The sequence below is a fragment of the Hylobates moloch genome, unplaced genomic scaffold (genome assembly GCF_009828535.3).
Source record: "Hylobates moloch isolate HMO894 unplaced genomic scaffold, HMol_V3 SCAFFOLD_12, whole genome shotgun sequence".
In the NCBI taxonomy this organism is placed as follows: domain Eukaryota; kingdom Metazoa; phylum Chordata; class Mammalia; order Primates; family Hylobatidae; genus Hylobates; species Hylobates moloch.
In genome coordinates, this window is record NW_026652287.1 from 36,515,553 (window position 1) to 36,540,866 (window position 25,314).

The 25,314-nt window shown below is 52.3% G+C and overlaps 3 protein-coding genes across 11 annotated transcripts in view; 1 reads left to right on the forward strand and 2 right to left on the reverse strand.

Moving 5' to 3' along the window:
• The window catches only part of NUCB1 (nucleobindin 1), a 27,169-nt gene extending 25,560 nt beyond the window's left edge, over positions 1-1,609 (reverse strand). The window contains exon 1 of the mRNA XM_058424875.1: positions 1,443-1,609. The gene's annotated coding sequence lies outside the window, so the exon portion shown is untranslated. The remainder of the gene's footprint in view (positions 1-1,442) is intronic.
• On the forward strand, positions 132-18,477 carry TULP2 (TUB like protein 2). 8 transcript variants are annotated; one of them, XM_058424869.1, is made up of 13 exons: positions 132-266; positions 456-577; positions 991-1,023; positions 1,465-1,516; positions 2,300-2,426; positions 3,989-4,153; positions 9,534-9,655; positions 10,895-11,236; positions 13,594-13,706; positions 15,097-15,211; positions 15,291-15,389; positions 17,259-17,430; positions 18,315-18,477. In XM_058424869.1, the coding sequence occupies exons 3-13, from the start codon at positions 992-994 to the stop codon at positions 18,428-18,430; spliced, it is 1,455 nt and encodes a 484-aa protein (XP_058280852.1). In that variant the 5' UTR covers positions 132-266; positions 456-577; position 991; the 3' UTR covers positions 18,431-18,477. The 8 variants fall into 8 exon arrangements, with proteins under 8 accessions (XP_058280852.1, XP_058280851.1, XP_032025131.1 ...); XM_058424868.1 differs by having other exon boundaries at positions 137-266; positions 450-577; XM_032169240.2 differs by lacking the exon at positions 132-266 and adding an exon at positions 3,587-3,733 and having other exon boundaries at positions 310-577; positions 10,895-11,206.
• A 1,864-nt stretch (positions 18,478-20,341) lies between these two features.
• PPP1R15A (protein phosphatase 1 regulatory subunit 15A) lies at positions 20,342-24,161 on the reverse strand. Of its 2 annotated transcripts, none has more exons than XM_032169242.2 (3): positions 23,924-24,161; positions 21,852-23,349; positions 20,342-20,789 (listed from the first exon to the last, which is right to left on the reverse strand). In XM_032169242.2, the coding sequence occupies exons 2-3, from the start codon at positions 23,338-23,340 to the stop codon at positions 20,398-20,400; spliced, it is 1,881 nt and encodes a 626-aa protein (XP_032025133.1). In that variant the 5' UTR covers positions 23,341-23,349; positions 23,924-24,161; the 3' UTR covers positions 20,342-20,397. The 2 variants fall into 2 exon arrangements, with proteins under 2 accessions (XP_032025133.1, XP_032025132.1); XM_032169241.2 differs by having other exon boundaries at positions 21,541-23,349.
• Positions 24,162-25,314: the final 1,153 nt, after the last annotated feature.

Here is a 25,314-nt window from a genome sequence, read left to right on the forward strand (position 1 = left end):
CGTGAGCCACCGCGGCCGGCCGGTCTCTGGTCTCTTTAAGGAACACCCACAAGTCATTCGTGTTCAGAACCCCCAGAGCAGGGTTGCCTGGCTGCACCAGTGACCGAGTTCGTTACTTTGTTGGAAGTGGAGAGTGGAGGGTCAGAAGGGAGTGGACCAGGTCAGGTCCCAGGGGGAATCCTCCCTCCCTCTGAGCCCTCTTTCTTCTCCTCCCTATTTTGCAGATATCCCGAGATTAGCTCCCCAGCTTCCAAAGAGAGGATCAGGTATGTTTAGAGATTGGCCAGAGAGGCAAGGTACCGAGGCATCAATGTGAGCAGCCTCTCCAGGCACCTGGTGAGGAGAACGAGTCTCCCAGATCCCAGGCAGGTGGGCGGTGGAGTTCTAGGCCACTGGGGGCTGGGTGTTTGAAGTGCACAGTCCTGAGTTCTGATGCCTGGGTGCTGGAGAATTAGATATTTGGGGGAGAGAGAAGCGGACTCGCGGACCCCCGTGGGAAGCTGGAAACAGGCTACTGGATCCCGACAGGAGTGGGTGCTGTGATTCGGGCTGCATGGGTCCAGGAGCAAATTTAAAGGTAAGGATCACGCCGGGCACTGTGGCTCACGCCTGTAATCCTAGCACTTTGGAAGGCCAAGGCGGCCGGATCATCTGAGGTCAGGAGTCCGACACCAGCCTGACCAACATAGTGAATCCCGGTATCTACTAAAATACAAAAAAATTAGGCATAATAGCGGACACCTGTAGTCCCAGCTACTTGGGAGGCTGAGGCAGGAGAATCGATTGAACCCAGGAGGTGGAAGTTGCAGTGGCCGAGATGGCGCCACTGCACTGCAGCCTGGGCCACAGAGCGAGGCTCAGCTGTCTCTAAATAAATAAATAAATAAATAAATAAATAAATAAAGCTCAGGATTAGGTGTTGGTGGGCAGGATCCATTGGGATGTTGGTTTGTTGGTTCTGATCCTGACTCCTCATTCTTGCTTCTGCAGAATGTCTCAGGATAATGACACATTGAGGAGAGAGTGAGTAGGGAAACAGATGGGTAAGGGGTGGAGGTGGAAAGGGCTGGGGACCCCATGCACTCAGCTCTGGCCTCATAACCATGCTTGCAGGTTCAGCACCATGGGCCTTACAGGAAGGGGCTGGGGACCTGGACTCCTGTGTCCTAAAGGGACGGGGCTAGGGTGCAGAATTCTGGGTCTGAAAGAGAAGGGGTTGGGGGCCCCAGACTCCTGAATCCTGAGACAGGAGGGACCTGGGATCTCTGGGTCCTGGCTTCTGTGGGTCAGTGCCAGGAGAAAGGGCCCTATAACTGGTGGAGCAGGCTCAGGTTCTGCACCTTCTGTGACCTCACAGGTGCCCAGAACCCAAGCCGAGATAGGGGCAGGATGGGGGAGGGAGGGGCTCTCTTGGGCAACAGAGGTTCCCTGTGCACTGTCACCATGAGCCTGCGTCTCTCTCAGCATCCTGGGGCATGAGCTGGCTGCTATGAGGCTGCAGAAGCTGGAACAGCAGGTATTGTGCCCAGGAATCTTGCCACTCCAACTCTTCCGCCTTCTGTGCCTCCCCAGGGGCCTCTCCACCAGGTCTTGCTCTAGGACTCCCGGCCTGTGTTGGCTGTCTCTCATCCTTGAGTTTTCCTACTGAGAAATGAGAAAATAGGAATTTGGGGCCGGGCGGGGTAGCTCACAGCTGTAATCACAGCACTTTGGGATGCTGAGGTAGGAGGATCACTTGAGGTCAGGAGTTCAAGACCAGCCTGGCCAACATGGCGAAACCCTGTCTCAACTAATACAAAAAAAATTAGCCAGGTGTGGTGGCAGGCGCCTGTAATCCCAGCTACTCGGGAGGCTGAGGCAGGAGAATCGTTTGAACCCGGGAGGCGGAGGCTGCAGTGAGCGGAGATCGTGGTACTGCACTCCAGCCTGGTCGATAGAGCCAGACTCTGTCTCAAAAAGAAAAAAAAAAAAGAAAGGAAAAAGAAAAGAAAATGGGAATTGGGGGTCCTAAAGAAGCAAACAAACCCTTGTGATGAATTTCTAAGGAACAAGGCTTCTAGAAGGCAGGACTCCTGGGTCCTGGGGGAGGAGAGGAGAGGGTGTCAGGACTGTTGGATCTGAGTCCAAGGGTGGAATGAGGGAGAAGCAGCTGAAGAACTGAGGGCCTGGACACCTGGGCCCCAGTGGAGGAAGGGGTTCACAACTCTCCGCCGATGCGAGCCCTTGCCCCAGGCCCCACCTCACTTCTGTCTTCCCATCTGGTTCCTGCCCCTGACACCCACCTCTCCCATTTCCCCAGCGGCGGCTGCTTGAAAAGAAGCAGCGACAGAAGCGCCAGGACCTCCTCATGGTTCACGTCAATCCTGACGCTTGCCTGTGGCGTTGGCGCTCCTGTCTTCGGAAGGAGCGCCTTTTAGGTGACAAAGGTGACCAAAGGCAGGGGCTTTTGTCCTGGAGGCTCCGCCTGGGGGCGTTCGCCTGGAGGGGAGGGGCCTGTGGAAGTCTGTGGGCGGGGCCTAGTGGATGAAGGGGTGGAGCCTTAGGGTGGGGACTTGGTAGTGGATGGGGGCGGGCCTTGGCCCAGGCGAGCTTTAGAAAAGGGCCTGTGGGCGCCCAGTGGAGAGGCTTGTGGGGGCCCCCGCGGCAGGACCTGTGAGGGAGGGGTTCGGGGCGGGTCTACAGAGCGCAGGGGTGGGGCATGGTACAACCAGCAGGGGAAAGGGGCAAGAGAATGTGATGATTGGGCTTGGCAGAGCTCGGTGGTGGAGCCTGGGAAAGCCGGGACCCCCACCCCAACCCCGGGATTGCGGAGACGGGGTCTAGGGGTCTGGGGCGGGGCGTGGTCTCATTGCGAGAGCCTGGTGCGAGATTGTTTACGTGCGGACCCCGCAACAATCCAGCGGCAGGGCTGTGCTTGTTTGAGCTTTAGAACGCAGTTTGGAACCTGGGTCTCAAGGTGGTCCGCGAAACAGGGGTGATTTTTTTTTTCTTTTTTGAGACGGAGTTCAGCTCTTGTTGCCAAAGCTGGACTGCAATGGCGGGATCTCGGCTCACCGCAACCTCCGTCTCCCGGGTTCAAGCGATTCTCCTGCCTCAGCCTCCCGAGTAGCTGGGATTACAGGCATGCGCCACCATGCCTGGCTAATTTTTTTTTTTTTTTTTTTTTTTTTGAGACGGAGTCTCGCTCTTTCACCCAGGCTGGAGTGCAGTGGCACGATCTCGGCTCACTGCAGGCTCCGTCCCCCGGGGTTCACGCCATTCTCCTGCCTCAGCCTCCCGCCTAGCTGGGACTACAGGCGCCCGCCACCTCGCCCGGCTAATTTTTTGTATTTTTAGTAGAGACAGGGTATGCCTGGCTAATTTTGTATTTTTAGTAGAGACGGTGTTTCTCCATGTTGGTCAGGCTGGTCTCGAACTCCTGACCTCAGGTGATCCGCCTGCCTCGGCCTCCCAAAGTGCTGGGATTGCAGGCGTGAGCCACAGCGCCCAGCGGGGGTGATATTTGGGAGCCCAGTGACGGGGTGGATTTTGGTTGAGGACCGGAATTTGTAGATCGTTTTCATGGGCTCGCTGCACCTTCTCCCAGGCCTTGGGAACGCTTTCCTCCGGAAGAAAGTGTCAGAGGCACATCTGCCCTCTGGCATCCACAGTGCCCTGGGCACCGTGAGCTGTGGTGGAGATGGCAGGGTCGAGCGCGGCCTCCTGACACCGCGGACAGAAGTGGTATTTGCGAGTCCTTCGACCTCCTAGACCCCAGAACTCCGTCCCCACTAAAACCCAGGAGTCTGGGGCCTCAATCCATCTGTCCAAAATACTCAGGAGCTCAGGACCGCACCCACTCCTTCCTCACACCAAGGAGTTCAGGTCCTGAGCCTCCTCCCAGCATCCAGAAATCCAACTCTCCCCTCCTTCCTCACACCAAGGAGTTCAGGTCCTGAGCCTCCTCCCAGCATCCAGAAATCCAACTCTCCCCTCCTTCCTTACTCAGTGTTCAGGAATCCCGGTCTCCAGTCCCCTTTCTTATCCTGGCTCCCAGACAATTCCGATGCAGAATTGGAGGAAGTCTCCATGGAGAATGGTTCCGTCTCTCCCCCACCTTTTAAACAGTCTCCGAGAATCCAACGCAAGTGTTGGCAAGCCCGCCAACGACCTGGTAATTTAGGGGACATTGGGGTGAAACCTGGGATCTCCTGGTTCATGCAGCAAATCTTCCCCTTTCTTAGGTAGCAGCTTCACTGAAGCATAATTCACATACCATACAAGTCACCCATTTAAAGTTTACAATTCCATGGTTTCCAGTACACAGTCGCCCCTCGGTATCTGCAGGTGACGTGTTCCAGGAACCCCACAGATACCAAGATAGGCAGACATCAAAGTCCCTTATATAAAATGGTGTAAAATTTGCATATAACCTATGAACATCCCCCCATATACTGTAAGTCATCTCTAGATAACTTATAATACCTAATACAGTATAAATGCAACGTAAATATTTGTTGCTGTTGTTGTTGGGAGGGAGTCTCACTCTGTCGCCTAGGCTGGAGTGCAGTGGCGTGATCTTGGCTCACTGCAACCTCCGCCTCCCAGGTTCAAGCTATTCTCCTGCCTCAGCCTCCCAAGTAGCTGGGACTACAGGTGCTCACCACCACGCCCAGCTAATTTTTGTGTTTTTAGTAAAGACAGGGTTTCACCATGCTGGCCGGACTGGTCTTAAACTCCTGACCTCATGGTCCGCCCACCTCAGCCTCCCAAAGTGCTGGGATTACAGGCATAAGCCATCACACCTGGCCCGTAAATAGCTGTTGTACTTTATTTTTAAAAATTTTTAAAAATAAAGTGCCTGTAATTCCAGCACTTTGGGAGGCTGAGGCTGGTTGGTCACTTGAGTCCAGGAATTTGAGACCAGCCTGGCCAACATGATGAAACCATGTCTCTACTAAAAATACAAAAATTAGCCAGGCAAGCGGGTGCAAGCTTGTAATCCCAGATACTCCGGAGGCCAAAGCAAGAGAGTTGCTTGAACCCAGGAGGCTGAGGTTGCAGTGAGCCGAGATCACGCCACTGTACTCCAGCCTGGGTGACAGAGCAATACTCTGTCTCAAAGAAAAAAAAAAAAATTGGGTGGCCGGGCGCGGTGGCTCAAGCCTGTAATCCCAGCACTTTGGGAGGCCGAGGCGGGCGGATCACGAGGTCAGGAGATTGAGACCATCCTGGCTAACATGGTGAAACCCCATCTCTACTAAAAATACAAAAAATTAGCCGGGCGTGTTGGCAGTCGCCTGTAGTCCCAGCTACTCGGGAGGCTGAGGCAGGAGAATGGCGTGAACCCGGGAGGCGGAGCTTGCAGTGAGCCGAGATCGCGCCACTGCACTCCAGCCTGGGCGACAGAGCGAGACTCCGTCTCAAAAAAAAAAAAAATTGGTTCTGTTATTTATTGTTGTCTTGTTTTTCAATTTTTTTCCTGAATATTTTGGGTCAGCAGTGGGGATGTGGAGCCTGTAGGATACGGGAAGCTAACTATATTTACATAATTCTGCAGCCGTCACCACAATCAATTTTAGAACATTTGTATTACCCCAGATAGAAATCCTGCATCATGGCTGGGTGCGGTGGCTCACTCCTGTAATCCTAGCACTTTGGGAGGCCAAGGTGGGTGGATCACCTGAGGTCAGGAGTTCAAGACCAGTCTGGCCAACATGGTGAAACCCAGTCTTTACTAAAAATACAAAAATTAGCTGGGCGTGGTGGCATGCACCTGTAATCCTAGCTGCTGGGGAGGCTGAGGTGGAAGAATTGTTTGAACCCAGGAGACAGAGGCTGCAGTAAACTGAGATCAGGCCACTGCATTCCAGCCAGGGTGAACGAGCAAGACTTTGTCTCAAGAAAAAAAAAAAGAGAGAGAAAGAAAGAAATAGCCGGGCGCGGTGGCTCACGCTTGTAATCCCAGCACTTTGGGAGGCCGAGGCGGGCGGATCACGAGGTCAGGAGATCGAGACCACAGTGAAACCCCGTCTCTACTAAAAATACAAAAAATTAGCCGGGCGTGGTGGCGGGCGCCTGTAGTCCCAGCTACTCGGAGAGGCTGAGGCAGGAGAATGGCGTGAACCCGGGAGGCGGAGCTTGCAGTGAGCCGAGATTGCGCCACTGCACTCCAGCCTGGGCGACAGAGCAAGACTCAAAAAAAAAAAAAAGGGCCGGGGTGGTCAGCTTGTAACCACGCTTTGGAGGCGGAGGGGGGATCATAGGTCAGGGGATCGAGACATCCGCGAAACCCCTACTAAAAAACAAAAATTGCCGGCTATTGGGGCCTGTAGTCCCACTAGGAGGTGCTGCAGACAATGGCTGAACCGGAATGGTCACATTGAGTCATTGCCCCATCACCCTGGCGACAGGGAGATCCCTCTCAAAAAAAAAAAAAGAAAGAAATAGTGCATCAATTAGCAGTCACCTCTTTTCCATTTACCCCAGCCCTTGGCAACCACCAATCTCCCTTGTCTTCTTAGATTTGGCTATTCTGGGGCCAGGCACGGTGGCTCACTCTTATAATACCAGCACTTTTGGAGGCCGAGGCAGGCGGATCACGAGGTCAGGAGATCGAGACCACAGTGAAACCCCGTCTCTACTAAAAATACAAAAAAAAAAAAATTAGCCGGGTGTGGTGGCGGGCGCCTGTAGTCCCAGCTACTCGGAGAGGCTGAGGCAGGAGAATGGCGTGAACCCGGGAGGCGGAGCTTGCAGTGAGCCGAGACTGCACCACTGCACTCCAGCCTGGGCGACAGAGCGAGACTCCGTCTCAAAAGTAACCGGGTGTGGTGGCGGGCGCCTGTAGTCCCAGCTACTCGGAGAGGCTGAGGCAGGAGAATGGCGTGAACCCGGGAGGCGGAGCTTGCAGTGAGCCGAGACTGCACCACTGCACTCCAGCCTGGGCGACAGAGCGAGACTCCGTCTCAAAAGAAAAAAAAAAATAGATTTGGCTATTCTGTACATTTCACACAAATGGAATCATATACATATGTGGTCTTTTGCATGTGGCTTCTTTCTTCAATTCCTTTTTTTTTTTTTCTTGAGACAGAGTCTTGCTCTGTCTCCCAGGATGGAATGCAATGGTGCGATCTCGGCTCGCTGCAACCTCTGCCTCCTGGGTTCAAGCGATTCTCCTGCCTCAGCCTCCCGAGTAGCTGGGGTTACAGGCACGTGCCACCATGCCCGGCTAATTTTTTGTGTTTTTTAGTAGAGACGGGGTTTCACCATGTTGGCACAGCTGGTCTCAAACTCCTGAACTTGTGATCTGCCTGCCTCGGCCTCCCAAAGTGCTGGGATTACAGGCATGAGCCACCGCACCTGGCCTCTTTTTCTTTGAGATGGTGTGTCACTATGTTGCCTAGGCTGGTCTTGAACTCCTGGGCTCAAGTGATCCTCTCACCTTGGCTTCCCAAAGTGCTGGGATTATGGGTGTGAGCCACCACGTGTCTTCATTCACCTCATTCACCTAACAATTTTTTTTTTTTTTTTGAGATGGAGTCTCACTCTGTCACCTAGGCTGTGTGGGGAAAAGAAAGAGAGATCAGATTGTTACTTTGTCTATGTAGAAAAAGGAAGACATAAGAAACTCCATTTTGATCTGTACTAAGAAAAACTGTTCTGCTTTGAGATGCTGTTAATCTGTAACTCTTGTCCCAACCCTGTGCTCACAAAAACATGTGTTGTATTGACTCAAAGTTTAAGGGATTTAGGGCTGTGCAGGATGTGCTTTGGTAAAAATGGTTTTTCAGGCAGTATGCTTTGTGAAAGTCATTGCCATTCTCCGTTCTCTGTTAACCAGAGACATAATACACTGTGGAAGGCTGCAGGGACCGCTGCCCAAGAAAGCCTGGGTATTGTCCAGGAATCCCCCCACTGAGAGAGCCTGAGATATGGCCTCGTGAGAAGGGAAAGACCTGACCGTCCCCCAGCCCGACACCCATAAAGAGTCTGTGCTGAGGAGGATTAGTGAAAGAGAAAGGCCTCTATGCAGTTAAGAAGAAGGCATCTGTCTCCTGCATGTCTCTGGAAATGGAATGACTCAGTGTAAAAGCGACCAGACATTCTATTCTGAGATAGGAGAAAACCACCTTATGGCTGGAGGCAAGACATCATGGCGGCAACACTGCTCTTTACTGCACTGGGATGTTTATGTAAAGTTAAACATAAATCCAGCCTACGTGCACATCCAGGCACAGCACCTTTCCTTAAACTTATTTATGACACAGAGTCTTTTGTTCACATGTTTTCCTGCTGACCCTCTCCCCACCATCACCCTATAGTCACACTGCATTCCCCTCACCGAGATAGTAAAGATAGTGATCAATAAATACTGAGGGAACTCAGAGACCAGCGCTGGTGCAGGTCCTCACTTGCTGAGCACCGGTCCCCTGGGCCCACTTTTCTTCCTCTATACTTTGTCTCTGTGTCTTCTTTCTTCTCTCAGTCTCTCATCTCCACCTTGCGAGAAATACTCATGGGTGTGAAGGAGCAGGGCCCCTTCAGGCTGGAGTGCAGCGGCACGATCTCGGCTCACTACAACCTCTGCCTGCTGGGTTTAAGTGATTCTCCTTCCTCAGCCTCCCGAGTAGCTGGAACTACAGGTGCACACTGCCATGCCCTGTTAATTTTTGTATTTTTAGTAGAGACTGGTTTCACTATGTTGGCCAGGCTGGTTTTGAACTACTGACCTCGTGATCCGCCCACCTCTGCCTCCCAAAGTGCTGGGATTACAGGCATGAGCCACCGCCCCTGGCCCACCTAACTATTTTTTTTTTTTTTTTTTGAGACAGAGTCTCGCCGTGTTGCCCAGGCTGGAGTGCAGTGGTGCGATCTCGGCTCACTGCAAGCTCCGCCTCCCGGGTTCAGGCCATTCTCCTGCCTCAGCCTCCCAAGTAGCTGGGACTACAGGCGTCGGCCACCACGCCCGGCTAATTTTTGTGTGTGTGTGTGTGTATTTTTAGTAGAGACGGGGTTTCACCGTGTTTGCCAGGATGGTCTCGATCTCCTCACCTCGTGATCTGCCTGCCTTGGCCTTCCAAAGTGCTGGGATTACAGGCGTGAGCCACCGTGCCTGGCCATAAAATTTTAAGGTTCATCCGTGTGGTAGTATTATCAGTACTTCATTCCTTTTTATTCCCTTATAATATTCCACTGTGGTGACATTTCCTTTTATTTTCATGAGATGGCCAATGATTTCAATGACAGAATTATTATCACCCCAAACTCCATCCCCCCATCTTCAGTCTCTGTGATGCCTTGTCTGAGATAAGGAAAAGGGAAGACTCCAATCCCTCCCTGTCCTTAGATCCGGGGTAATCAGAAACTCTGGCCCTTGCAGACTTCCGTGCACCTGGAGGAGGAGGAGGATGTTCCAAGTGAGGGCGCTGAGTAACGAGTGGGGACTGAGAACCCAGGACTTCTGGCCTTCTCTGGCTAGCACTGATGATGGTGTCCTACACTCCTGGGACCCAGCTGTCCTGAGCTTAGTCCAGGCTTCTTTCATCCTTTAGGGACCCGTGCAGAGGGTGAGAGTGACTCCCAGGATGTCAGAGATGCGTACAAGTCACCCAATGTGGGACCAAACCCTGGAATGGATGGTGACTGGGTATATGAAAACTTGGCCTTCCAAAAGGTAGGAAAATGCACAATCACTCAGGATATTGGAAGAGGAGGGCTAGCCTCGGACCTCTGGTGAGGGTGGGGCTAAAATTCTCCTGCCCAATCGGAAGCTCTTTTTCCTGGTGGTGATTAAGCTAGCAGAGACTCGTGTGTGCGTGCGTGCATGCGTGCGTGCGTGTGTGTGTACCATTCATCAAATCAGACGATTTGACTTGACATGGACATGGCCATTCAAACACAGTTTATGGCATGGTGGCTCACGCCTGTAATCCCAGCACTTTAGGAGGCTGAGGTGGGCAGATCACTTGAGGTCAGGAGTTCGGGACCAGCCTGGCCAACTTGGTGAAACCCTGTCTCTAGTAAAATACAAAAATTAGCCGGGTGTGGTGGCGCACACCAGTAATCCCAACTACTCGGAAAGCTGAGGCAGGAGAAGCACTTGAACCCAGGAGGCGGAGGTTGCAGTGAGCTGAGATTGCACTCCAGCCTGGGAGACAGAGTGAGATTGTCCAAAAAAAGAAAAAAAAAAGGTGCAGCCTTCTTGGAAAGACAGTGAGCTTCAAAAAGGGCAGAACACTGATCGCAAAGGGCCAATTGCGGGCCAGAAGCGGTGACTCACGCCTGTAATCCCAGCACTTTGGAAGACCGAGGCAGGCAGATCACCTGAGGTCAGGAGTTCCAGACCAGCTTGGCCAACTTGGTGAAGCCCCGTCTCTATTAAAAATACAAAACTTAGCCGGGCGTGGTGGTGCAAGCCTGTAATCTTAGCTACTCGGGAGGCTGAGGGAGAATTGCTTGAACTTGGGAGGCGGAGGTTGCAGTGAACCGAGACTGAGCCACTGTACTCCAGCCTGGGCGAAAGAGCGAAACTCCGTCTCAAAAAATAAAAGGGCCAATTGGCACTCACTTTGGTGTTGGTGAAAGTGCAGTAGATGGTTTCTCTTGAGGGTAGATCTGGGCTGTGTTATATTATCCAGATCAAACCAACAGCCATTTTAACGGAATGGGCCTTGCTTTCAAAAAGGAATTTTCCAGTCAGCAGGTGGAATGGGTGTGGCTGCCGAGGAAAGCGAATAGACTGGCCAGTCAACAGAGGAGGGCGTGGCTGGCTGGACTGAATGAGATTTTTGACCAATAAGCAGGAAATGTGGATGGGCAAGGGCGGGACCCTAGGGCTGGGATGGCCAATCAGTAGTGAGCAAGGCTGGTGGGGGCAGTTGTCCCTCGACTTTAAATTTGGTGCCTGGGCTAGGAAGAAGACTTGGAAAAGAAGAGAGAGGCCTCGGAGTCTACGGGGACGAACTCCTCAGCAGCAACCAACGAAGAGTTGTCCAAGGCCCTGAAAGGCGAGGGCGGCACGGACAGCGACCATATGAGGCACGAAGCCTCCTTGGCAATCCGCTCCCCCTGCTCTGGGCTGGAAGAGGACATGGAAGCCTACGTGCTGCGGCCAGCGCTCCCGGGCACCAGGATGCAGTGCTACCTCACCCGTGACAACCGCAGCGTGGACAACGGCTTGTTCCCCCTCTACTACCTCTACCTGGAGACCTCTGACAGCCTGAAGGTGCAGTCGGCCGGCCCAACAGCCTTGGGAGTAAGCCCCCACCTCCCAGGCAAAATCCCACTCCTTTCTGAGCTAGGTCAAGACCAGTCTGGGGCCGAGCGCAGTGGCTCACGCCTGTAATCCCAGCACTTTGGGAGGCTGAGGCTGGTGTATCACCTGAGGTCCGGAGTTCAAGACCAGCCTGACCAATATGGTGAAACCCTGTCTCCACTAAAAATACAAAAATTAGCCAGGCGTGGTGGCGGGTGCCTGTAGTCCCAGCTACTCAGGAGGCTGAGACAGGAGAATCGCTTGAACCTGGGAGGTGGAGGTTGCAGTGAGCCGAGATCGCATCACTGCACTCCAGCCTAGGCGACAGAGCAAGACTCCATCTCAAAAAACGAAACCAACCAACAAACAAAAAAAAAGCCTGGACAACATGGCAAAACCCCATCTTTACAAAAAATACAAAATTGGTCAGGCGTGGTGGTATGTGCCTGTAGTCCAAGCTACTCGGGAGGCTGAGGCGAGAGGATTGCTTGAGCCTGGGAGTTCGAGGCTGCAGTGAGACGTGATCACACTACTGCACTCCAGCCTAGGCGACAGAGTTAGACTCTGCGTCAAAAAAAAAAAAAAAAAAAGGGCTGGGCGCAGTGGCTCACACTTGTAATCCTAGCACTTTGGGAGGCCGAGGCGTGCAGATCACAAGGTCAGGAGTTTGAGACCAGCCTGGCCAACGTGGCGAAACCTCGTCTCTACTAAAAATACGAAAATTAGCTGGGCGTGGTGGTGGGCGCCTGTAATCCCAGCTACTCAGGAGGGTGAGGCAGGAGAATGCTTGAAACTGGAAGGCGGAGGTTGCAATGAGCTGAGATTGTGCCACTGCACTCCAGCCTGGGTGAAAGAGTGAAACTCCATCTCAAAAAAGAAAAAAAAAGGCCAGGCACGGTGGTTCACGCTTGTAATCTCAGAATTTTGGAGGCCAAGGCAGGTGGATCATTTCAGCTGATGAGTTCCAGATCAGCCTGGGCAGCATGGTGGAACCCTGTCTCTACAAAAAAAAAATAATAATAATAATTAGCCAGGTGTGGTGGTGCCCACCTGTAGTCCCAGCTACCTGGGAGGCTGAGGTGGGAAAATGGCTTGAGTCCAGGAGGTGGAGATTTCGTGTCAAAAAAAAAAAAAAAAGTCTGGACCCTCCCTCACTGAGCCTTCCTTGCTATAAGCTCTCAGGCCTCACCCAATCCTGAGATAAATCCTGCCCCCAGCAACCAGGCCCCTCCTCTCACAAATTTGTCTTGCCAGATCCAAGCCCCACTTCTGTCAATCTCGTCTTTCTGGCCTTTACCCTGCAAGTATGGTCTCCTCTCCTCGGGCTATCCTCTCTCCCCCTAGAAAGAGGTTTTTTGCCCTACTCAGAGCCAAACCCATTTTTCTCGGTGAAACGCCTACCAAAGTCCTGCTGCAATATTGCAAGCAAGGGTGCCCCCCATTCTCCGAAGCCAGACCCTTCCTGGGCTAAGCTTCAACTCTGAACCCATAGGCGGAAAGAATGAGGAGGAGATATTAAGACAGGAAGCTTCCATTCAGGACCCAGCTGATGGCTTCCCTCAGTGAGAACCACATTTCCCAGTAAGTCTTTTTATTTATTTATTTATTTTTGAGATGGAGTCTCGCTCTGTCGCCCAGTGCAGTGGCACGATCTCGGCTCACCGCAAGCTCCGCCTCCCAGGTTCACACTATTCTCCTGCCTCAGCCTTCCGAGTAGCTGGGACTACAGGTGCCCGCCACCACACCTGGCTTATTTTTTGTATTTTTAGTAGAGACGGGGTTTCACCATGTTAGCCAGGATGCTCTCGATCTCCTGACCTCGTGATCCGCCCACCTTGGCCTCCCAAAGTGCTGGGATTACAGGCGTGAGCCACTGCGCCCAGCCTCCCAGTAAGTCTTGAGAAGCTTGTTGTGCCATCACTGGCTCCTCCATCATGGGACATGACCTTTCCTTGTCTTCAGACCCCTGGCTCTAACCAGCTACCAGAAGTCCATTCTTTTTTTTTTTCATTATTTTTTATTTTTGTTTTGAGATGGAGTCTCGCTCTATTGCTCAGGCTGGAGTGCAGTGGTGCTATCTCAGCTCACTGCAACCTCTGCCCCCTGGGTTCAAACAATTCTCCTGCCTTAGCCTCCCTACCAGCTGGGATTACAGGCACGCACTACCACGCCTGGCTATTTTTTTTTTTTATTTTTAGTAGAGACAGGGTTTCACCATGTTGGCCAGGCTGGTCTTGAACTCCTGACCTCAAGTGATCTGCCTGCCTCAGCCTCCCAAAGTGCAGGGATTATAGGCATGAGCCACCACACCCAGCATCCAGAAGTCCATTCTAATAGACTGTTCCTCTCATCCATAGCACTTCCTCCTGGCTGGGCGAAAGAGCAGAAGGAGCAAAACTTCTAATTACCTCATCTCCCTGGATCCTACACACCTGTCTCGGGATGGGAACAACTTCGTGGGCAAAGTCAGGTGGGCAGAGCTCTGACGTGGTGAGGAGCAGGTAGCAGGGAGCTTGGGGACAGGGGGACTCCATTTCCCAGCAGGCCACAGAGCATACCTTCCACCTGTTCAAGGACCAGAAGAACTGAAGGGTTTGGAACATAGGCTGGCAGTTAAGGCATTTGACTCCTTGAGAGGCAAGGGACTGGGACTCCTAACTTTCTGTGGGAAAAGAGGCCTGGAATGTGTGAATTATTGCATCCAAAAAGGAAGAGGGAGTGGTGCGGTGGCTCATGCCTGTAATCCCAGCACTTTGGGAGGCCGAGGCGGGAGGATCACTTGAGGTCAGGAGGTTGAGACCAGCCTGGCCAACATGGTGAAACCCCGTCTCTACCAAAAATACAAAAATTAGCCAGGCATAGTGGCATGCACCTGTAATCCCAGCTACTTGGGAGGCTGATGCAGGAGAATCACTTGAACCCAGGAGGCAGAGAGATTTTGGTAAACTGAGATTGAGCCACTGCACTCTAGCTTGGGCAACAGAAAAAAAAAAAAAAAGAGGGTTCCTAAAGGGCTCTTTAAATAAAATAGGGAGGCTACATAAAGTACATGGCTCACCCAAGAAATGAGGGGGCCTGGGACCATGGATGCTAGAAACATGGTTGTTTCATTTATTTAATTATTATTATTATTTTTGAGACAGAGTTTCACTTTTGTTGCCCAGGCTGGAGTTCGATGGTGTAATCTCGGCTCACTATAACCTCCGCCTCCCGGGTTCAAGCAATTCTCCTGCCTCAGCCTCCCGAGTAGCTGGGATTACAAGCATGCACCACCATGCCTGGCTAATTTTGTATTTTTAGTAGAGATGGGGTTTCTCCACGACTGTCAGGCTGGTCTTGAATTCCTGACCACAGGTGATCCACCCGCCTTGGCCTCCCAAAGTGCTGGGATTACAGGTGTGAGCCACCGTACCCGGCCTCATTTATTTAATTATTTATTTTTATTTATTTATATATTTATTTAGAGACAGGGTTTCATTCTGTAACCTAGGCTGCAGTGCAGTGGCAAGATCACTGCTCACTGCAGCCTTGACCTCTGGGGCTCAGGTGATCCTCCCACCTCAGCCTCTTGAGAGCTCGGACCACAGGCACAAACTGCCACGCCCGACTAATTTTTCTATTTTCTGTAGAGAAGGAGTTTTGACATTTTGCCCAGGCTCAAGCTATCCTCTTGCCTCTGCCTGCTGGAGTGCTGGGATTACAGGCGTGAGCCCCTGTGCCCAGCCAGGAACATGATTCTTAGACATTCGGACATAGTCTTAGACATAGGGGATTGATGGGAAGAGTCGATGCGATGAGTGACACTTACTCAAAGAGTAACACTTAGTATTTTTATTCTATCCATTCCCTTCCTGGAGCAGATCCAATGTCTTCCGCACCACGTTCACCATCTTTGACAACGGGGTGAATCCTGACCGGGAGCATTTAATCAGGAATACTGCCCGGATCAGACGGGAGCTGGGGGCTGTGTGTTATGTGAGTGTCCTGGGGATGAGAGGATGGGGTAGGATGGTCGGAAGAAGGAACCAGGCCAACTGGAATATAACACCCCCAGGAGCCCAACATCTTAGGATACTTGGGGCCTCGGAAAATGACTGTGATTCTCCCAGGAACCAACAGCCAGAACCAGAGAATCAATGTCCGGCTACTAAATGTGAGTCTCTGACGTCAGGAATCTCTGGGTCAATGGAGGAGAAGGGGCTGGGGCCGGTCCTCCTAGATCCCAGAGGAGGAAGAAGAAGAGGAGGAAGAAGAGGCCAGTGGGTTGCAGGTGTCATATGAAGCCTGAAGGAGTTTGTTAGCCTTCCATGTCTCAGGGAGTAAAAGACTCAAAACATTTGCATCCGGAGAAAAAAGGGTTGGTGGTAGGTTAACAAACTTACCAAAAAAGGGTCTGATCCAGACTCCAAGAGAGGGTTCTTGGATCTCAGGCAAGGAAGAATTTGGGGCCAGTCTGTAGAGTCAAGAGAAAGCAAGTTTATTAGAGAAGAAATAAAAGAATGGCTACTCCATAGGCAAAGCAGCCTTGAGGCCAGCTGGTTGGCTATTTTTATGGTTATTTCTTGATTAAATGCTAAATGAGGTGGATTATTCATGAATTTTCTGGGAAAGGGGTGGGCAATTCCCGGAACTGAGGATTCCTCCCTCTTATATACTCTCTCTTTCTTTTCTTTTCTTTTTTTTTTTTTTTTTTGAGACAGAGTCTTGCTCTGTCACCCAGGCTGGAGTGGAGTGCAGTGGTGCGATCTCGGCTCACTGCAAGGTCGGCCTCCCGGGTTCACGCCATTCTCCTGCCTCGGCCTCCTGAGTAGCTGGGACTACAGGTGCCCGCTACCATGCCTGTCTAATTTTTTATATTTTTCGTAGAGATGGGGTTTCACTGTGTTAGTCAGGATGGTCTCGATCTCCTGACCTCGTGATTCACCCGCCTCGGCCTCCCAAAGTGTTGGGATTACAGGCGTGAGCCACCGTGCCCGGCAGTAACTTCTCTTACAAGCAAGATTTATTCAAAGACTTGTGCTAACATTCTTAAATATCTGCTAGCTGTAATAAAGAAATCAGTGTACTTTATGTTTTTAGCTCCCACAATTTACCCTAAATATTTGCCCTGGCATGCTTATACTGGTCCAAGCAAGCATTAGGTCATAGCCTGTTCCTCTTCCTTATTTGAAGGTGTTTTTACGTTTCTCAACATTCCACAAGTTACTTCCTCCTTCCTTTGTTCTCCTCTGCTTTTTCCTCCTTTAAAAAGTTCCAAGTTGCTAGCCAGTCGGGACAAATACAGAATGTGAAGTCCCGTTCCAGCCAATGGAAACCGGACACAGCAGTAGGGTAGATGCGTGAGGTTATAAATGACCCTGTCTCCTTTGTTCAGTGTACTCTCATGGCAAAACTCCTGGTGAGTGTACCCTTTCTGCAGAAAGTAAAAAAATGGCCTTGCTGAGGAAATTAAATTTATGTTCAAGTACTATTTCTTTCTTTTTTTTTTTTTTTTTTTTGAGACGGAGTCTTGCTCTGTCGCCCAGGCTGGAGTGCAGTGGCGCGCTCTCGGCTCACTGCAAGCTCCGCCTCCCGGGTTCACGCCATTCTCCTGCCTCAGCCTCTCCGAGTAGCTGGGACTACAGGCGCCCGCCACTACGCCCGGCTAATTTTTTTGTATTTTTAGTAGAGACGGGGTTTCACCGTGGTCTCGATCTCCTGACCTCGTGATCCGCCCGCCTCGGCCTCCCAAAGTGCTGGGATTACAAGCGTGAGCCACCGCGCCCGGCCTCAAGTACTATTTCTTTACGGCACCGGGGAACAAGCATTTCTAACATTGTGATACCAGTCCTGTCAAACTCCTGTCTCATCCTGTGACTAAGAATGACTGACCTCCTGGGAATGCAGCCCAGCAGGTCTCATCTTCATTTTACCCAGCCCCTGTTCAAGATGGAGTCGCCCCTGTTCAAGATGGAGTCGCCCCTGTTCAAGATGGAGTTTCGAAAGCCTCTGAGAAAACCACAGCCCCTTCTTTACCTTCTAGGAACAGGAGTCGCTACTGAGTCGTTACCAACGTGGGGACAAACAAGGGTTGCTTTTGTTGCACAACAAAACCCCGTCGTGGAACAAGGAGAACGGTGTCTACATGCTCAATTTCCACGGTCGAGTCACTCGGACTTCGGTGAAGAACTTCCAGATCATGGATCCCAACCACCGTGAGCTCCTGGAAACCAGTTTAGCCGGGCCAGGGGGATGGGGGTTAGGGTGTGAACGGAAGGGAACTACATCTCCCATCATCACTTGAGCGTTTTTCTAGGCAGGGTAGACGCCACCCTATTGCAAAGCCTACTGGGAATTGTAGTTTACACACCCTCAGGGTTTCTGGCTTAGTAAGGGCACCGCTCAGCCTCTTAAAAGTCTCCATTCTCGGCCTGGTGCGGTAGCTCACGCCTGTAATCCTAGCACTTTGGGAGACCGAGGCAGGTGGATCATCTGAGGTCAGCAGTTCAAGAACAGCCTGGCCAACATGGTGAAACCTCGTCTCTATTAAAAATACAAAAATTAGGCCGGGCACTGTGGCTCACGCTTGTAATCCCAGCACTTTGGGAGGCCGAGGCGGGCAGATCACGAGGTCAGGAGATCGAGACCATCCTGACTAACACGGTGAAACCCTGTCTCTATTAAAAATACAAAAAAAGTTAGCCGGGCGTAGTGGCAGTCACCTGTAGTCCCAGCTAATTAGGAGGCTGAGGCAGGAGAATGGGGTGAACCCGGGAGGCGGAGCTTGCAGTGAGCCGAGATCGCGCTACTGCACTCCAGCCTGGGCGACAGAGCAAGACTCCATCTCAAAAAAAAAAAAAAAAAATAGCCGGACGTGGTGGCACATGCCTGTAATCCCAGCTACTTGGGAGGCTGAGGCAGAAGAACTGCTTGAACCTGGGAGGCAGAGGTTGCAGTGAGCCAAGATCAGGCCACTGCACTCCAGCCTGGGCGACAGAGCAAGACTCTGTCTCAAAAAAAAAAAAAAAAAAAGTCTCAATTCTCGAAGCTGGGAGATGAGACAGTCAGGCTAAGGCTTTGTTCTTGATTCACTTCTCAGAAGAACATCTGGTGCTCCAGTTCGGCCGAGTGGGCCCAGACACATTTACCATGGACTTCTGCTTTCCGTTTAGCCCGCTCCAGGCCTTCGGCATCTGCTTGTCCAGTTTCAGTTAGAAGCTGGCTGTTGAATAACTCAATAAAATACCATACCCTTGCCAGCTTCTGTGCCTCCTCATTTGGAGGAAGGGCCCCGACATACCTTCTTTTGCACCACCTTAATAACCAACACTGACCGGGCAGGGTGGCTCACGCCTGTAAATCCCAACACTTTGGCAGGCTGAAGCCGGTGCATCACCTGAAGTCAGCAGTTCGAGTCCAGCCTGGCCAACATGTGAAACCCCGTCTCTACTAAAAGTACAAAAATTAGCTGGGCGTGGTGGCAGGCACCTGTAATCCCAGCTATTCAGGACACTGAGGCAGGAGAAACACTTGAACCTGGGAGACGGAGGCTGCAGTGAGCTGAGTTAGCTCCACTTCACTCCAGCCAGACTCTGTCTCAAAAAAAAAAAAAAAAAAAAAACTGCCGGGCGCGGTGGCTCACACCTGGAATCCCAACACTTTAGGAGGTCGAGGCGGAAGGATCACTTGAGGTCAGGAGTTCGAGACCAGCCTCGCCAATATAGCAAAACCTGTCTCTACTAAAAATACAAAAATTAGCTGGGCATGGTGGCGCATGCCTGTAATCCCAGGTACTACGGTGGCCGAGGCACGAGAATTGCTTGAACCTGGGAAGCGGAGGTTACAGTGAGCTGATCGTGCCACTGCACTCCAGCCTGGGCAACAGAATGCGACTCTATCCCCGCCCCCCCCCCCCAAAAAGGAATTTTCACACTACGTCTGAAGAATCAGGAGGAACTAGTTGAGCAAGAGGCCTCAGGGTTGGGATCCTCAGGCAGCAGGTAGCACTCATACAAAGGTTTTAAATTAGGTGGAATTAGGCTTGGTTGCCTTGGGGAAATGAAAGGATTATATGGCAGGAGTGGGGGTCTCAAAGTCCTGACCTCGAGTTAGAGATCAGCCTGACCAACATGGTGAAACCCTGTCTCTACTAAAAATACAAAAATTAGCCGTGTGTGGTGGCAGGCCCCTATAATCCTAACTATTCAGGAGACTGAGGCAGGAGAATCACTTGAACTTGGGAGGCGGAGGTTGCAGTGAGCCGAGATCCCGCCATTGCACTCCAGCCTGGGTGACAGAGCAAGACTCTGGCTCAAAACAAACAAAAAACCTGACCTCAGGTGATTCATCTACCTGGGCCACCCAAAGTGCTAGGATTTCTAGTTTAACTAAGCTGCTTTTGTAAAGCTAATGAAAGGCCATTAGGTTAGGAGGATGAGAGGAGCCTGCATTCTGTGAAGGTCTAGAGGTAGATTAATACAAAAAGTAGCCCTGCGTGGTAGCGCACGCCTGTAATCCCAGGTACTAGAGAGGCTGAGGCAGGAGAATTTCTTGAACCCAGGGGTTGCTGTGAGCCGAGATCACGCCACTGCACCCCAGGCTGTGCGACACAGCGAGACTCGGTCTCAAAAAAAAAAAAAAAAAAAATTAAAAATTAGAGGTAGAGGTGAGCATAGTGGCTCACGCCCATAATCCCAGCATTTTGGGAGACTGAGGTGGGCGGATCACGAGGTCAGGAGTCCAACATGGTGAAACTCCTCTACTAAAAATATAAAAATTAGCTGGGCATGATGGCTCATGCCTGTAATCCCAACTACTCAGGAGGCTGAGGCAGGAGAATCCCTTGAACCCAGGAGGCAGAGGTTGTGGTGAGCTGAGATTGCACCACTGCACTTCAGCCTGGGCAACAGAGAGAGACTCAGTCTCAAAAAAAAAAAAACAAAACACTATAAAACCCACCAGCTGTTAGGTTCAAAAGAAGCCTCAGGATGAGTGGAAGCAAATTTGAGGAAAAGCAGTTTATCCGCCATTGAAATGCTTTGTTTTATGCTATTCTCTTCCCAGCTACCTCAGGGACCTGTAAATAGAATGCTGTCAGTTTCTGACACACATACAGACGCTGCTCGCTACAAATCAAATGGCTTTATTCCTTATATAAACCCACACTTAGAAAAAATAAATAGTTAATAAATTATAGGCAAACCAGTTGGTCTTAGCCACGCCTCCCACTGAGGTCCAGGGGAGCCGCTGCTGCACAAGGAGAGGAGCGGGAGGGTGTGGCCACAGCTTGGCTCAAGGGCGTGGTCTGGACTGGGGGCGAAGGGACAGAGGAGGAAGGCAAGGTATGGGTGAGGGCAGGGAAGGGGGCTAAAGGTGGGTTCCTGAGGCGTGCCCAGGCTCTGGCCCGGGCAGCAGGGGTGAGGCAGGGGCTCAGCTCCTCCTGGGCCTGGGCGATGCGGCGTGCGAAGCGGCTGCGATCCCGAGCAAGCTGCTCCCAGGGGCCCTGGCGGGCGGCCTGGGCCGGCCCTGCCCAGACAGCCAGGAAATGGACAGTGACCGTCTCGGAGAAGTGCACCTGCGGGCAGACATGCGGACACAGGCAGGAGATGCACACAGCCACAGGAATCCAGATGGGGAGGGCGGGGAAGAGAGAGAGAGAAGCAAACAAAAATTAGTTATTACACAAAAATGCTTTCTATCTGGCTAGTCACTTGCCTGTCACTGTCATGGGATTCTCCATCTGACTCACTGAAGGCAGAGGTGGTTTCCTGGGGCTGCTGTGAGCCTGGCCTTTTACAAGGGATTGCGTAACAGCAATCTTAGAAGGGATTGCGTAACAACCCTCCCCCAGGGGCCTGGCCTCTTACAAGGGATTGCCTAACAGTGTACACAACCTTCTCCATGGAGATGACATGCAACCCTCTGCAACACACAGGGACCCAGAAGTCTCAACCTCCAGACCCCTTCCTCTCTAAGACTCAAGAATCTGGGCTCTCGGCCAGACGTGGTAGCTCATGCCTGTAATCCCAGCACTTTGGGAGGCTGAGGTGGGTGGATCACGTGATGTCAGGAGTTCGAGACCAGCCTGGCCAACATGGTGAAACCCCCGTCTCTACTAAAAATACAAAAAAAAAAAATTAGCTGGGCATGGTGTCATGAGCCTGTAATCCCAGATACTCCAGAGACTGAGGCACGAGAATCACCTGAACTCGGGTGGCAGAGGTTGGCAGTGAGCCAAGATCGCGCCACTGCACTCCAGCCTGGGTGACAGCACAAGACTCTGACTCAATTAAAAAAAAAAAAGAATCTGGGCTCTCAGCACCCACCTTTCTGGCCTTTAGGGGAGTCTCAGGGTCCGGATCATGAGTAGGGGTTTCTGGGCGCTTGAGCCGCCTTTGCAGTCGGAGCGGCAGCCTAGGAGGAGCCCAGGGAGGCGGTGGCTTCTCTCCAGGTACATAGATGGCCACTCGGAAGGGGCAGGGCTCAGCTTCTCCCCAGTCCTCAGCAGCTTTCTCTTCCTCTGTCTCCTTTCTAGGTCGATATACCCAGCCCCTGAAGTGGACACTCTGGTCCAGGTGGGAGGGATGTGGGTCTGACTCAGCTTCTCCCACGGCTGCTTCTGAATCATCTTCATTACCCTCACTATCTGCATCCTCATCTTCCTCCTCCTCCGTGTCCTCTCCTGGCCGATACACCCAGGCCTTCAAGAAAGCACTTGCAGGGGGTGTGGAAGCAGAAGTCTCAGCTTCTCTTTCATCCTCTGCTGATCCTGTATCACTGTCCTCAGCTTCCTCCTCCTCCTCCGTGTCCTCTCCTGGCTGATAGACCCAGGCCTTCAAGAAAGCACTTGCAGGGGGCGTGGAAGTGGAAATCTCAGCTTCTCTTTCATCCTCAGCTGATCCTGTATCACCGTCCTCAGCTTCCTCCTCCTCCGTGTCCTCTCCTGGTCGATACACCCAGGACTTCAAGAAGACACCTGTAGCAGGAGTGGAAGAGGAAGCCTCAGCTTCTCCCTCTTCCTCATCTGATCCAGAGTCACTGTCCTCATCTTCTTCCTCATCTTCCTCTTCCTCTGTGTCCTCTCCTGGCCAATACACCCAGGCCTTCAGGAAGGCACTTGTCGGGGGGATGCAGGGAGGACACTCAGCTTCGCCATCCTTCTCAGCTGCCCCCAAAGCCTTGACCTCACCCTCCTCTTCATCACTGGGTTGGCACCACCAGGACTTGAGCTGGGGCCTCGGGGCGGGGGCTGAGGAGTGCGGCCCTGGAGCAGCTTCTCCTTTCCCAGCTTCTTCGTGTGCCTTTTCCTCCTTCTCCTCGGACGCCTCTCCTGAACGATACTCCCAGGACCTGGGGTCAGAGCCTGAAGATGGGGGGGACACGGAGGTCTTCCTGGCTCCTTTACTTCTTTCTGTTCTTCTTTTGTCCTCCGTGGCTTGATTCTCTTCCTCCCCTGGGCAAGACGCCCAAGTGCTGGGCTTGGATCCTGGAGACAAGGCAGAAGTAGAAGCTCTGCGAGCTTCTTTCTTTACAGCTTCTTCATCATCCTCCTCCTCCACTGCTGGACAACACTCCCGGTGTGATGGTGGATAAGAGAACTTGTTAACTCCCTCCTCTTCAGCAACTCCCTCTTCCTCAGCTTTCTCCTCCCCTGGGTTCTTATCAGAACCTTGCAGAGTCCTTATCAGAGGGCTGGGAGACAGGGGAACACGCTGGCCATCTGCAAATTGACTTCCCTGCCCTCTAGGGACACTGGTTGCTTCTCGCTCACTATACCTGTCATCATCATCATCCAAAAGTCCCCAGGCTTCAGGAAGGGAACTGCTGGTTTTCAGGCCCAGTGTTTCTCTGTCCTCTCCAGGGCCTCCACCGTCTTCAGCCTCCTCTTCAGGGTGTCTGCCCCAAGGGGTGTGGGGGTTTGCCAGAGGAGTCCTAGCTTCTCCCTCCAGGCCAGCTTCTACCAGAGCTGCTCCTTTTACTGCTTCCACCAGCCAGGGCTCTGGAGGTGCCAGGCCCCTCAGGCGGCTCCAGGCTCGGCTGAGGAGGCCCATCACTGGGGACAGGAGGCAGAAAGGGTGGGCATCCCTCCATGGGGTAGCCTGATGGAGTGCTTGGCCTGGGGCCATGTGTCTGGGCTGGAAAAGGGGGAGGAAAAAAACAAAGTTTAGAGGCCATTTAGGGGATGGCATCCGGGCATGACTATGAGTCATAGTAACAGAAATAGTAACACAACTATTGTAAATAGCAACGCGAGAGTCCCAAATTCCTTTCTGATCTCAGCCACGCCCATCTCTGTCCCTTGGCTCTGTTCTTATCTCTCAATAGCCAGGAGTCTGAACCCTAGTTCTTCCTTAGATCCAAGGGTCCAAGCCCCCAGCCCTCTCTTTCTTCAGACGCAGAAGTCCCAGTCCCAAGAACCAAGAACAAAATTATTTTACTTGCTTCCCTTGGCGACAAAGTCATAGTCCCTAGCTCGCTCATCCTGCTGAAGATTGACAAATCAAACCCTCACACCCTCCTCCCTCGCAGGCTGAAACATTCTGACTCGACCCCCCACTTGCCAGATGATTCCTTCACGGGGGACCCAAGAATCTGGCTTCCAGATCCCTCCTCCCTCAGGCTCAGGACTCCAGGCTCCCAACCCCTTCTCCTTTCTAAATCCGGGCCCCCAGCCCCGTGGGGACCCAGGCGTTCCGACCCCTTACTCACTGGCTGGGGGTTGCGCGTCACCCCGGGGGCAGGAGCGCCGGCTCGGTCTGCCAGAAGCGATCACAGGTCCGGACAGTTAGGGAGGCCAGCGCGTTCATCTCACCCTCACGCGTCGGGCTCCGGGGAACTCAGAGGATCTCCGGCTGCCTCAAGTGCAGTGGCGACAAGCGGGCGCGGGGTCGTGCGGCGTCTTGCACACGATAACAACTGGGATTGGCACCGATAAGAGCAGCGCACACAATGGCCACGAGGCTTTTATAGTCTACCGCGCCCGGCGTGCTGACGTCACGAAGAGAGGCGGGGTTTCGAGACCACAACCCGAAGGGTGGGAAGTGGAAGTAAGACGGGACTTCTCGCGGAGATTCCAGCCTTTGCAAAGTCACCGCGGAGTTTCCGAGCGTGACCACGCCCCCCCAACAAGCGAACTGTCAATCAAATGCGTGGCCCTGCTTCAGCAGCGAGCCCTCTCTTAGCTCAGGGCCAATGCCTTCCCACCCCAATGTATTTATTTATTTACTTAGTTAGTTATTTTGAGGCGGAGTTTTGCTCTTGTTGCTCAGGCTGGAATGCAAAGGGGCGATCTCGGCTCACCGAAATCTCCGCCTCCGGGGTTCAAGCGATTCTCCTGCCTCAGTATCCCGAGTATCTGGGATTACAGGCATGTGCCACCATGCCCGGCTAATTTTGTATTTTTTTAGTAGAGACGTAGTTTCTCCATGTTGGTCAGGCTGGTCTCGAACTCCTGACGTCAGGGGATCTGCCCGCCTTGGCGTCCCAAAGTGCTGGATTACAGGCGTGAGTCACCGCGCCCGGCCTATTTATTTATTTATTTATTTTTCTGAGACGGGATTTCACCATGTTTGCTAGGCTAGTCTCAAACTCCTGACCTCAGGTGTTCTGCCTGCCTTGGCCTCCCAAAGTGCTGGGATTACAGGCGTGAGCCACCACTCCAGGCCTATTTATTTATTAATTATTATTATTTTTTATTTTTTATTTTTTTTTTGAGATGGAGTCTCGCTCTGTCACCAAGGCTGGAGTGCAGTGGCGCGATCTCGGCTCACTGCAACCTCCATCTTCCAGGCTCAAGCGATTCTCCCTTCTCAGCCTCCGAGTAGCTGGGATTACAGGCATGCACTACCACACTCAGCTAATTTTTTGTTATTTTTAGTAGAGACAGGGTTTCGCCATGTTCCCCAGGCTGGTCTCGAACTCTTGAGCTCAGGCAATCTGCCTGCCTCGGTTTCCCAAAGTGTTAGGATTATAGGCATGAGCCACTGCACCCAGCCTATTTATTTATTTTTTGAGACGGTGTCTCACTCTGTCGCCCAGGCTGGAGTTCAGTGGCGCCATCTGGGCTCACTGCAACCTCCACCTCCTGGGTTCCAGTGATT